General features: G+C 36.5%; 1 protein-coding gene across 1 annotated transcript in view; it reads right to left on the bottom strand.

Moving 5' to 3' along the window:
* Positions 1-3592: 3592 nt before the first annotated feature.
* Positions 3593-12571, bottom strand: part of LOC127877494 (uncharacterized) — a 28903-nt gene continuing 19924 nt past the window's right edge. Inside the window, exons 3-7 of the mRNA XM_052423433.1 lie at positions 11642-11788; positions 11076-11215; positions 10017-10155; positions 9089-9218; positions 3593-4471 (exon numbers count right to left, since the gene is read on the bottom strand). Coding sequence (XP_052279393.1) covers positions 4377-4471; positions 9089-9218; positions 10017-10155; positions 11076-11215; positions 11642-11788 — 651 coding nt within the window. The 3' untranslated portion in view covers positions 3593-4376. The remainder of the gene's footprint in view (positions 4472-9088; positions 9219-10016; positions 10156-11075; positions 11216-11641; positions 11789-12571) is intronic.

Here is a 12571-nt window from a genome sequence, read left to right as displayed (position 1 = left end):
CATTCTTGAGTTATCATCCGGAAACCATTTTTCTAAGTTGAGTCACCGTGACCTTGACAGCCATTGTGTGAAAACGTTTTTTTGCACTGTGACCTTGACCTTTCACCTAGTGACCTGATAATCAAGAGGGGTCATCTGCGAGTCATGATCAATATACCTATGAAGTTTCATGAACCAAGGCATAAGCGTTCTTGAGTTATCATTCAGAAACCATTTTACTATTTCAGGTCATCGTGACATTGACCTTTGACCTAGTGACCTAAAAATCAATAGGGGTCATCTTCGAGTCATGATCAATGTACCTATGAAGTTTTATGATCCTAGGCATAAGCGTTCTTGAGTTATCATCCGGAAACCATTTTACTATTTCGGGACATCGTGACCTTGACCTTTGACCTAGTGACCTGAAAATCAATATGGGTTATCTGCAAGTCATGATCAATGTATCTTTGAAGTTTTATGATCCTATGCATAAGCGTTCTCGAGTTATCATCCGGAAACCATTTTACTGCTTTGGGTGCCGTGACCTTGATCTTTGACCTAGTGACCTGAAAATCAATAGGGGTCATCTGCAAGTCATGATCAATTTATCTATGAAGTTTCATGATCCTAGGCATAAGCGTTCTTGAGTTATCATTCGGAAACCATTTTACTATTTCGGGTCATCGTGACCTTGACCTTTGACCTTGTGACCTGAAAATCAATATGGGTTATCTGCGAGCCATGATCAATGTATCTATGAAGTTTTATGATCCTAGGCATAAGCGTTATTGAGTTATCATCCGGAAACCATTTTACTGCTTTGGGTCACCGTGACCTTGACCTTTGACATAGTGACCTGAAAAATCAATAGGGGTCATCTTCTAGTCATGATCAATGTACCTATGAAGTTTTATGATCCTAGGCATAAACGTTCTTGAGCAATCATCCGGAAATCATTTTACTATTTCGGGTCATCGTAAACTTGACCTTTGACCTAGTGACCTGAAAATCGATAGGGGTCATCTACAAGTCATGATCAATGTATCTATGAAGTTTCATGATCCTAGGCATAAGCGTTCTTGAGTTATCATTCAGGAAACCATTTTACTATTTCGGGTCATCGTGACCTTGACATTTGACCTTCTGACCTGAATATAAATATGGGTTATCTGCAAGTCATGATCAATGTATCTATGAACTTTCATGATCCAATGCATAAGCGTTCTTGAGTTATCATCCGGAAACCAATTTACTGCTTTGGGTCACCGTGACCTTGACCTTTGACCTAGTGACATGAAAATCAATAGGGGTCATCTTCGAGTCATGATCAATGTACCTATGAAGTTTTATGATCCTAGGCATAAGCGTTCTTGAGTAATCATCCGGAAATCATTTTACTATTTCGGGTCATCGTAAACTTGACCTTAGACCTAGTGACCTGAAAATCAATAGGGGTCATCTACAAGTCATGATCAATGTATCTATGAAGTTTCATGATCCTAGGCATAAGCGTTCTTGAGCTATCATTCGGAAACCATTTTACTATTTCGGGTCATCATGACCTTGACCTTTGACCTTGTGACCTGAAAATAAATATGGGTTATCTGCGAGTCATGATCAATGTATCTATGAAGTGTTATGATCCTAGGCATAAGCGTTCTTTAGTTATCATCCGGAAACCAATTTACTGCTTTGGGTCACCGTGACCTAGACCTTTGACAAAGTGACCTGCAAAATCAATAGGGGTCATCTTCGAGTCATGATCAATGTACCTATGAAGTTTTATGATCCTAGGCATAAGCGTTCTTGAGTAATCATCCGGAAATCATTTTACTATTTCGGGTCATCGTAAACTTGACCTTTGACCTAGTGACCTGAAAATCAATAGGGGTCATCTACGAGTCATGATCAAAGTATCTATGAAGCTTCATGATCCTAGGCATAAGCGTTCTTTAGTTATCATTCGGAAACCATTTTACTATTTCGGGTCATCGTGACCTTGACCTTTGACCTAGTGACTTGAAAATAAATATGGGTTATCTGCGAGTCATGATCAATGTATCTATGAAGTTTTATGATCCAAGGCATAAGCGTTCTTGAGTTATCATCCGGAAACCATTTTACTGCTTTGGGTAACCGTGACCTTGACCTAGTGACCTGAAAATCAATAGGGGTCATCTGCAAGTCATGATCAATGTATCTATGAAATTTCATGATCCTAGGCATAAGTGTTCTTGAGTTATCATCCGGAAACCATTTTACTATTTCGGGTCATCGTGACCTTGACCTTTGTCCTAGTGACCTGAAAATCAATAGGGGTCATCTGCGAGTCATGATCAATGTACCTATGAAGTTTCAGGATCCTTGGCATAAGCGCTCTTGAGATATCATCCAGAAACCATCTGGTGGACGGAAGGACCGACATGAGCAAAACAACATACCCTCTCTTCTTCGAAAGGGGGGGGGGCATAATGAGAAAACCCCCCTCCCAGCAGCCATGTTATTCAACTGACCGGAACCATTTTTGAACTCAACTCTCGTATCAAGGCAAATTTCATGAAAATTGGGCCACAAATGTGACTTCTACTGTGTTCACATGTTTTCACTATATACATATAGAGAAAAATGCCCCGCCCACTGGCGGCCATGTTTTTTCACCGATCCCGACCATTTTCAAACTCGTCTGAGATATCAATAAAACCAATGTTTTGACCAACTTTCATGATGATTGGGCAAAAATTGTGACTTCTAGAGTGTTTACAAGGTTTCTTTATAGCCGAAAAAGAAAATTGCCACTATATACATATAGAGAAAAATGCCCCGCCCACTAGCGGCCATGTTTATCACTGATCTCGACCATTTTCGAACTCGTCTGAGACATCAATTGAACAATGTTTTGTACCAACTTTCATGATAATTGGGCAAAAATTGTGACTTCTAGTGTTTACAAGGTTTCTCTATAGCCAAATAAGGAAAACTGCCCCGCCCACTGGCGGCCATGTTTTTCAATGGAACGGAACCACTTTTGAACTCAACCAAGACATCATTAAGACAAACATTTTGACAAAGTTACATGAAGATCGGGCATGAAATGTGACTTCTACAGTGTTTACAAGGTTTTTCATTTTTTTTGACCTAGTGACCTAGTTTTCGACCCGGCACAACCCAGTTTCGAACTCGGCCGAGATTTCATCTGGACAAAGCTTCTGACCAAGTTTCATGAAGATGGGACAAGAAATGTGGCCTCTAGAGTGTTTAAGAGCAAATGTTTACGGACGGACGGACATACGACGGACAAAGAACGGTCACAAAAGCTCACCTGAGCAATCAGGTGAGCTAAAAAGCAAGGACAAAATTGTATACTCACCTTATAAGATTAAAAGGTTTGGTTTTATCAAACGAGGGTGCAGGGATCTGAAATTATTCTTTTAAAGCACAAAAGATCTGTGTAATATTTTAACCTCGCGTATGGTAACGCTAAAAGTAAAGTTATGATCATAAAATAACAATGGCCTTCATATGTGCTTGCCGAAACAAGGTTACTGTTCGTTAACTTGAAGAACGTGTTCTTGTGACAATTCGGATAGATAAATAAACAACATACAAAACACACATTCATTAGCAGTTTATTGCAATCTTTCATAATGGAAAACAGACAAAGTAAAATAGCACATGAATTGACCACTGAAGACAGTATGTAAAAGTCTTGAAATTAAAGTTCCTAAACAAAAAACAGATAAAGTAAAATCATGATACTTCCTCAATAATGTTATGAAAACATAGCGTCAATATTACAAATACAAGAATACAAAATTATCACATGCAACTAACTCACTAGTGTCAATTCCAGCATGACTTTTTGAAGATAAGGGATACTGATAGTATTTGTAGATTACGTATAGGGTTAACTAAGCAGTAAACATCGATCAACACCATTGAATGTGTACGAGTGATCCAATGCGAAATTGCATAAAATAGTTAAGTTCTGGCTTTTGGAATGGCCTTACATCGCATTACAATAAAATATCGACCTTGGATTATATTAAAAGCTCACTCATGTATTTTAACTATTATGCACGATTGTGTGTAATTCCAGAAAAACACTTGCGTAATATTCTATATAAAAAATTGGTGTGAAAGGTCACAATACACAAGGCAAATCAAAATACACAATTCAATTGTAGCCTAGTAAAATGTACCGGTATTTTCCACAACAAACAGATTTGTCAGATCTGATTAGAAACATAAATATTTTAACATATTGTTTCATTATAATTATTCATAGGCAAATTCTGTGTTGCTACGGAAAATAACGTAAAGTATTTGTTTTTTGCCAAAAATGAGTGATGAATCAAAACTCATTTCCTAAATCTGTTTACCCGATCCTGTCTGACTTAAAGGTCAATTTTGCCGACGAGCCCGACAGTGATGCTGGTGTCGCTAGTGCAGGTGATGTACTCTAGATCGTAGAAAAAGTCCGTAAGCAGTACTGCAAGGAGAGCAGATGATGGTAAAAGTACATGTAACGTAATGCATTTCATGGTAAAAACAACGCAGCCAATGTGTTGTAACAATTCTTTTCAACAGTTGTTTGTTACACAGTTATGGCTCGTCTATGTTGTGACAAGCAATCAATAAATACAATATTAATGGTTGCAAACACCGGGGAATGAAAACTGTTGGGCTTACAGAACGAACCGCTTAAACCCTATTAAGATCTTTCAAAGACCAGCAATTTATGTTGTAAGGTAACTGAATGTGAAATTTGGCTAAGAGAATATAAATCTTACTTGCCTTAAAGTAAGAGATTACGCTCACTTACATATTCATGATGCTTTATAGGCCATGTCCTAATAGGGGTCTCCATGCAACCCCCCCCCACCCCTGGGATTAATTTTCACCTATACCAAGTTGTTCAGTAACCCAATTACGTAAATTTTTCACTTGTCCTCAAAGATAAACTCAATTGGAAGTGTTCATATCAACCAGTTTCCATGGCAACCGCCACTCAAAATTGGAAAACGGACCAGGGCGACTATATCACAGCATTATTATATTATTTTTTATCGTAATAAATCAAATTAGTGTTTAAACAAAGGCTACACATTGTGCTTTATTATAAAAATATCTATATATTTATGCCATTTGCATATTCATGAATATTAATGAGAAACTTACAAAATCGGGAAAAAATAGACAAATATCACAATATAGACTGACATATTTAAATACAGATTGTTTCAGTAAATATGTGAATGTCAGCATAAGCCAGTACTTGCAGACATTCAAAAAGTGAGATATAAAATACATTTCTTGAAGCTAAATAGATTTAACACGCCCCGAAAAATGGGTGGGGTAAACATAAAAAAAACAAGGAAAATAACACAATCTCTTCTTATTAGTTATTTAGTTGCCCATTGCTGCTTTTACTTGCTCTTTAAATTTAAATATACTGTTTAACTGTCTTCATCGCCAACTCTTTCCGTTTCAGTATCACTTTCATCAGTGTCATTATCTTCTTCAAGTTCATTTTCCATGTCCTCCAATACTTCAACAATTTGAGGCGGGAGTATATCTCCATCAATCCAAAGAGGTTCAATCAGACATGTATCAGTGATTTTGGTCCATCCATGTCCACCCGTTGCAAGTGGTATATCTCTATCGGGTATGTGTGACCTTTGCTATATGGATAGATAGATTTATTTATTCCCCGGTGTGAAGAAAAACTTCTGGTGAAAGGCGAAAACACCAGCAAACCGGCAGACTGGAAGAATATCCTCACAAATGACGAGAACAAGCAACAACTTGTGAAGATCATGTGCAAGTCACGGGAGAGCGATGAATATTCAAATAAACTAGAGGGCAGGAAAGTGATTCTGGTTTGTAAAGGAGAAGCCTTTCAGTTCACAACAAGAGATGGAGAAACCACTGAAAAGACACTTATTGAAGACCTGAAATCGACACAAGAGGAAACCGACACTAGAGTAACTAGAAATGGAGCGGCCGTGGCCGACGCGTATCCCCACGCCACAACTTTGACCCAGTGGTCAGATCAAAATTTTAAATAGTGCACTGTCTCACATATGCTTATAGCTACCATGTGTTTAAGTTTCAAGGTTCTAGTGCTTATAGTGTAGGATGAAATAGTGGCCAGGGCGGACGGTCAGGCGGCGGAGAAAACTACATAATCCCCCCGCTCCAATTCGGAGCGTGAGGATAATTATGTATGCCCTGCATGGGAAAGAACAGGCTTACAACACTATTCAAATCGAACCCCTGGCAGTGACATATTCTTCATAATTTTGTACTACATTTAATTATTTGACGGTTGCAAGATACTTTTTGACACTGGTGCTGGCAATCTTAGAAAACTATATGACATGAATGAAATTGCTACGAGATTAACTGAAGAGTTCAGATCAGCACTTTAAGGTAAACATGCAAACTGCGGATGAGACACAACAAGCGCATTCAAAGGAAATGGCATATCAAACCTATTAAGTTGATGAACAAAAGGCCGCGAACAGTTGCCCCAAGGGCTGCTTCAGGAAATACCTGGACAGTTGCAGACAAAGTAGTGGGTGAATTTAATACATTCACGTGTGTCATGTATGGAAATGCTAGAACCGACTCAGTAGATCAATTGCTTTATCCTTTGGATAAAGGAGGTCTGTGATGATAGCCCAAATGCGTCAAAGAATGTAGACTTGTCAGTGTTGCCTCCCTGTAAGCAATGTCTCACTTGAAACACATCCGTAGAGTGAATTATCAAGTTGGCATATGGAAAACGTCACACATACCCAATCCAGATATACCACTTGAAATGGAAGGACATGGATGGACCAAAAACACTGATAAGGCCTGATTGAACCTCTTTTGATTGATGGAGATATACTCCCGCCTCAAATTGTTAATGTGTAAGTGGACATTGCAAATGAACTTGAAGAAGATAATGACGCTGATGAAAGTGATACTGAAACGGAAAGAGTTGGTGATGAGAACAGTTAAACAGTATATACAACATATATTTGAATTAAAAGAACATGTAAAAGCAGCAATGAGCAACTAAATAACTGATAGTCAGAGATTATGTTATTTTACTTGTTTATAATGTTTACCCAACGCACTTTTCGGGGTGTGGTTAATCTATTTAGCTTCAAGAAATGTCCTTTATATCGCTCCGTTTGAATGTCTGCAAGTAGTGGCTTATGCTGACATTCACATATTTACTAAAAAACAATCTGTACTAAAAAATATTTCAGTCTACATAGTGATATTATTTGTCTATTTTTCCCAGATTTTGTAAGTTTCTCATTAACATTCATGAATACGCAAATGATATAAATATATAATTTGGTCTTTAAAATAGAGCACAATGTGTAGCCTTTGTTTAAACACTAATTTGTTTGTATCACGATAAGAAATAATATAATAATGCTGTGATATAGTCGCCCTAGTCCGTTTTCCAATTTTTAGTGGCGGTTGCCATGGAAACTGGTAGATATGAACACTTTCAATTGAGTTTATCTTTGAGGACAAGTGAAACAATTTACTAACTTGAGTTACTGAACAACTTGGTATAGGTGAAAATTAATCACAAGGCGGAGGGTGCATGGAGACTCCTAATAGGACATGGCCTATTATCTCAAAGGATTAAGAAAGCAAAATCAAACCACAACAAGAGCTGTCACCATAGGATGACATATGCCCCTATAAACGCTTTGATAGAAGTTATGAGCATTTTTCGAAACTTAACGCAGATTTTGAAATCGAAACGTGGACCCTATGTTCAAGGTCAAAGGGGTCAAATGTGTGTGCGTTTGTAAAGGCCTTGTTCATATACACATGCATACTAATCTGAAGGTTATATCTCAAGGAACATAGAAGTTATGAGCATTTTTCGAAACCTAAACGCAGATTTCGAAACCTAAACGCGGACCATAAGTTCAACGTCAAGGTCACAGGGGTCAAAATTTGTGTGCGTATGGAAAAGTCTTGTCTATATACACATGCATACCAAATATGAAGGTTATATCTCAAGGGACATAGCATTTATGAGCATTTTTCGAAACCTAAACGCAGATTTCGAAACCTTAACGCAGACACTTACTTCAAGGTCAAGGTCACAGGGGTCAAAATGTGTGTGCGTATGGAAAGGCCTTGTCAATATACATATGCATACCAAATATGAAGTTTATATCTCAAAAGACATAGAAGTTATGAGCATTTTTCGAAACCTAAACACATATTTCGAAACCTAAACGCGGACCCTAATTTCAACGTCAAGGTCACAGGGGTCAAAATCTTTGTGCGTATGGAAAGGCCTTGTCCATATACACATAAATACCAAATATGAAGGTTATATCTCAAGGGACATAGAAGTTATGAGCATTTTTCGAAACCTAAACGCAAATTTCGAAACCTTAACGCAGACCCTTACTTCAAGGTCAAGGTCACAAGGGGCAAGATTTGTGTGCGTATGGAAAGGCCTTGTCTATATACACATGCATACCAAATATGAAGGTTATATCTCAAGGGACATAGAAGTTATGAGCATTTTTCATAAACCTAAACACAGAATTCGAAACCTAAATGGGGATCCTAAGTTCAATGTCAAGGTCACATGGGTCAAAATTTTGGTGCGTATGGAAAGGCCTTGTCTATATACACATGCATACCAAATATGAAGGTTATATCTCAAGGGACGTAGAAGCTATGAGCATTTTTCGAAACCTAAACGCATATTTTGAAACCTAAACGCAGACCCTAAGTTCAACTTCAAGGTCACAGAGGTCATAATTTTTGTGCGTATGGAAAGGCCTTGTCCATATGCACATGCATACCAAAAATGAAGGTTACATCTCAAGGGACATAGAAGTCATAAGCATTGTTCTAAACCTAAACGCAAAGTGTGACGGTAAGACAGACAGACGGACGGATGGACAGACGGGCGCACAGACGGACGGACAGTCCGATCACTATATGCCCTCCTTCGGGGCATAAAAATAATAGTTTAGCGAAATCAATTCAAATTACCTCCAAAAAGTTATTAAAGGAATTTAAACTCCGAATTCGCGAAGTTTCTTTTTTTATATGATATATTTACATGTATCTCCTTGATTTAGAGTGGCCTTTATCTGTGTGCAGTTGCCCTTGCAAGGTTCTCTTGGCGTTAAAGCCAGCTCCATACTGCCCAATAGTTGGGCCAACACCATGAATTCGTCCTGCACAGGCATCTGCCAGAGATGAAAAAACGGATCATACGATTGAGTGTTTCGGTTGTTTGCTTCATTTAAAACTTTCTTCAGTTTCATCAAAACGTTTGAAAATTTAAAATATATCCAATTTAGCACAGTTTATTTCATTCTTTATTTAGTCCTTGTTTTACCATTTTCATATAATCGCCTATATATCGGCGAATTCATGTTACTATTTTCAATCAAAAAGTGATGTTTTGAGTAAACAAACTCACAGAGCCAAATATATACAAGAAGTTCAACTTAAGCAGCAGAAAACCTTCCATATTGTGACTTTTAAATGGTCCTTTATTTATGGCAAGATTCCAATTCCATCGCCTGGCTTCACCAACTTGGAACGGTTAATGAGAAGTTTAAACCGGTTTTAAGGAGCTCATAATCTCAAAGGATGTAGAATATTATTTTTAAAAACACATTTAAGTGTTTATATGAATTTACAACAGATGATTTAAACGCAAACTACATAGCAATACAATACAGTACATTGGAAGTTAATAACCATTTAATTACTAATTGTTGGATAGAAACCAGAGTACCCAAACTCTAACTTTCAAAGGCACGATATAAACAAAACCAAAACGAGTACCAACTTCATCTCGTCTTTCATAAAAAGGCTTATGGACAACGCATAATTCATTTTCATCGTCCTGCAATTCATCAAGAAGCCGCAATTATAGTTGTTAAAGAAAAATAGCAAAGCTTTTTTGTGCACGTTTATCTTAAGTTACATAAATTATTTTATGTAAAATTGTTTGGGCCTAGAACTATGCAACTCACTTCTAGTGTTCTGCGATCTGTGAATTCAGAGCAAATAAACACCCAATTGGAAGGAGAGAGTTCCACGGATGCTGGAATATACTCTGGTCTTCGGTATACTTGCCTGAACAACTTGGCAGCTTCAGCAAAACAATTCCTCCTAAAACGATGGCAAGATGTTTATGGAAAATGATACGATTTGTAGGTTTGTATACAGATTATTGGCAATTGAAATTGGCATTGGTCAAATTGAAACTGCAAGTACAATTAAAATATACACAATAATTTCACTGGAGATTTTGATCTGTATTAAATATTTGTATTTATTAATACACATTACTTTGGAGATATATATTATTTGTTTTTTACCGTAACTATTTAAACCCATCTTAACCAATGATTGAATCCATATACATTTGTGCATACAAAAACAATGTCGAAGTATTTAATGCGAGGGGATATAAATTATCTTCCCACAAAAATAGACAAACATTTATGAATAAAAAATAACAATAAAGCCTAAGAATAAATTAACCAAAAGAACAATGAAATTGATGTTTTATGCAATTGCTAATGTTTTGTTTGTACAGTGGAACGCTCATTCATCTCAAACAGAGAGGGGCACTGCTAACAAATCTCAATAATTGTTTGAAGATTTATGCATAAGACATATATATATTTTTTCTTTCTTCAACAATAAGTAAACATATTGATTTCAGCATACATTTTAAAATAGCTTAACCGTTATCAATGTCATTTAAAAACATGAAATCAATTGAACCATTAGAACATATTTACTGTATTTTGTATAATTAAACTCACACCTATTAATGATTTGGTTCAAGATTTATTGAGACGAAGATGACATTTCAATCGTATATATCGTATATACCCTGAATATACCGAACAATATTTTTTTTTAATTTGATTTATGAAACCTTTGTTTGGTATAAGAGATGGCAATACCTCCAAACCAGTCCTATCAACAGCAAGTGCATCATTTTTTCATGTTTCTATTTATTTCATTCTTTGTAGTATAACATAGCTATGTTTTCCATTTAACTTTTGACAGTGACATACCAGCGTGCATAATAGCTATATATCCTTCCATCTCTTATTCCCATTAGCAGTGCCCTCTGGTTTCGTACCTCGTGTGAGGGCAGGTTGCTTTCAAACTCACACCCAGTGTATATGCTCATAAGGTCATTGTCAACAAAAAGCTGGAACAAATACAAGTTTAGTAATCCATACAATTAACCCATTTTCTACACCAAAACTGTCAAATATTTCCAATTGGAATAAAAACATCCCATTTATTATTTTAGAATAAGACCCACACATATATATATATATATATATATATTTGAAATTTTAACGGAACATTTTTTATATAATATCGACTGATTATATCTCAGATCTGTTATTTAGGTGTGCCAAATTCTTTATTGGAATGTAGAAATTAAGATTAACATCTGCATGCAATAATTCTTATGTTCTCTCTATTTTTATAGATATATGTTAATGTATGTTCATTAGCATTTTGAGTAAATTGCCTCATGATTTACGGTTTGATAATGACAGAACATTTTCGACAATATATAAATTGAATGTATTAATTATTTGATATTGAATATGTGTAGACTTACTTCTGTTAATTCCTGAACAGATATTGAAGGTTGCAAAGAAGCCACCCTATGCACCAGTACTGGCTCATCTCTGTCAATAAATTGATCTATTAACTCACCAGCAGTGTGATCTTCAAGAACGCTCACTTTTCTGATGTTTGTACACACCTGATTTAAAAGATTATAGATCATCAGATGATTAACGCACACATTACTATGACAAAATATACGCACCTGAGATGTTTTGTACTTTTCATTCTCCACAAAATACCCCGCCTGTTATAAAACTGATGATAACTTAGTATATACATATAGAGAAAATTGCCCCATGTTTTTTCACCAATCTGGACAATTTTCGAACTCGTCCGAGATATCAATGAAACCAATGTTTTGACCAAGTTTCATGATGATTGGGCAAAAATTGTGACTTCTAGAGTGTTTACAAGGTTTCTCTATAACCATATAAGGAATACTGCCCCGCCACTTGGCGGCCATGTTTTTCAATAGACCGAAACCATTTTTGAACTAACATATCATTAAGACAAACATTTTGACAAAGTTACATGAAGATTGGGCATCAAATGTGACTTCTACAGTGTTCACAAGGTACTTCTTTTTTTTTTACCTAGTGACCTAGTTTTTGACACAGCATGACCAAGTTTCGGACTCGGTCGAGGTATCATTGGGACAAATATTCTGACTAAGTTTCATGAAGATCGGGCAGTAATTGTAGCCTCATATCATAACAATGAAATAGACATCATACGACAAACGGGACGATTTTAACTTTGAAATTGTGAATTTTCCTTTTTTAGATGGCAACATCCCTAAAGGACCTTCCTATGGTATTTACATTTCGCAGTTGGTACGTTATGCCAGCGCATGTTCGTGTGTTAAAGATTTTAATGATCGTAATCTAATATTAACTAAAAAAATTGCTAAAACAAGGCT

This window comes from Dreissena polymorpha, chromosome 4, assembly GCF_020536995.1.
Source record: "Dreissena polymorpha isolate Duluth1 chromosome 4, UMN_Dpol_1.0, whole genome shotgun sequence".
NCBI lineage: Eukaryota > Metazoa > Mollusca > Bivalvia > Myida > Dreissenidae > Dreissena > Dreissena polymorpha.
Note: the sequence above shows the minus strand (reverse complement) of the source record. Positions and strands in the feature narration are given on the sequence as shown.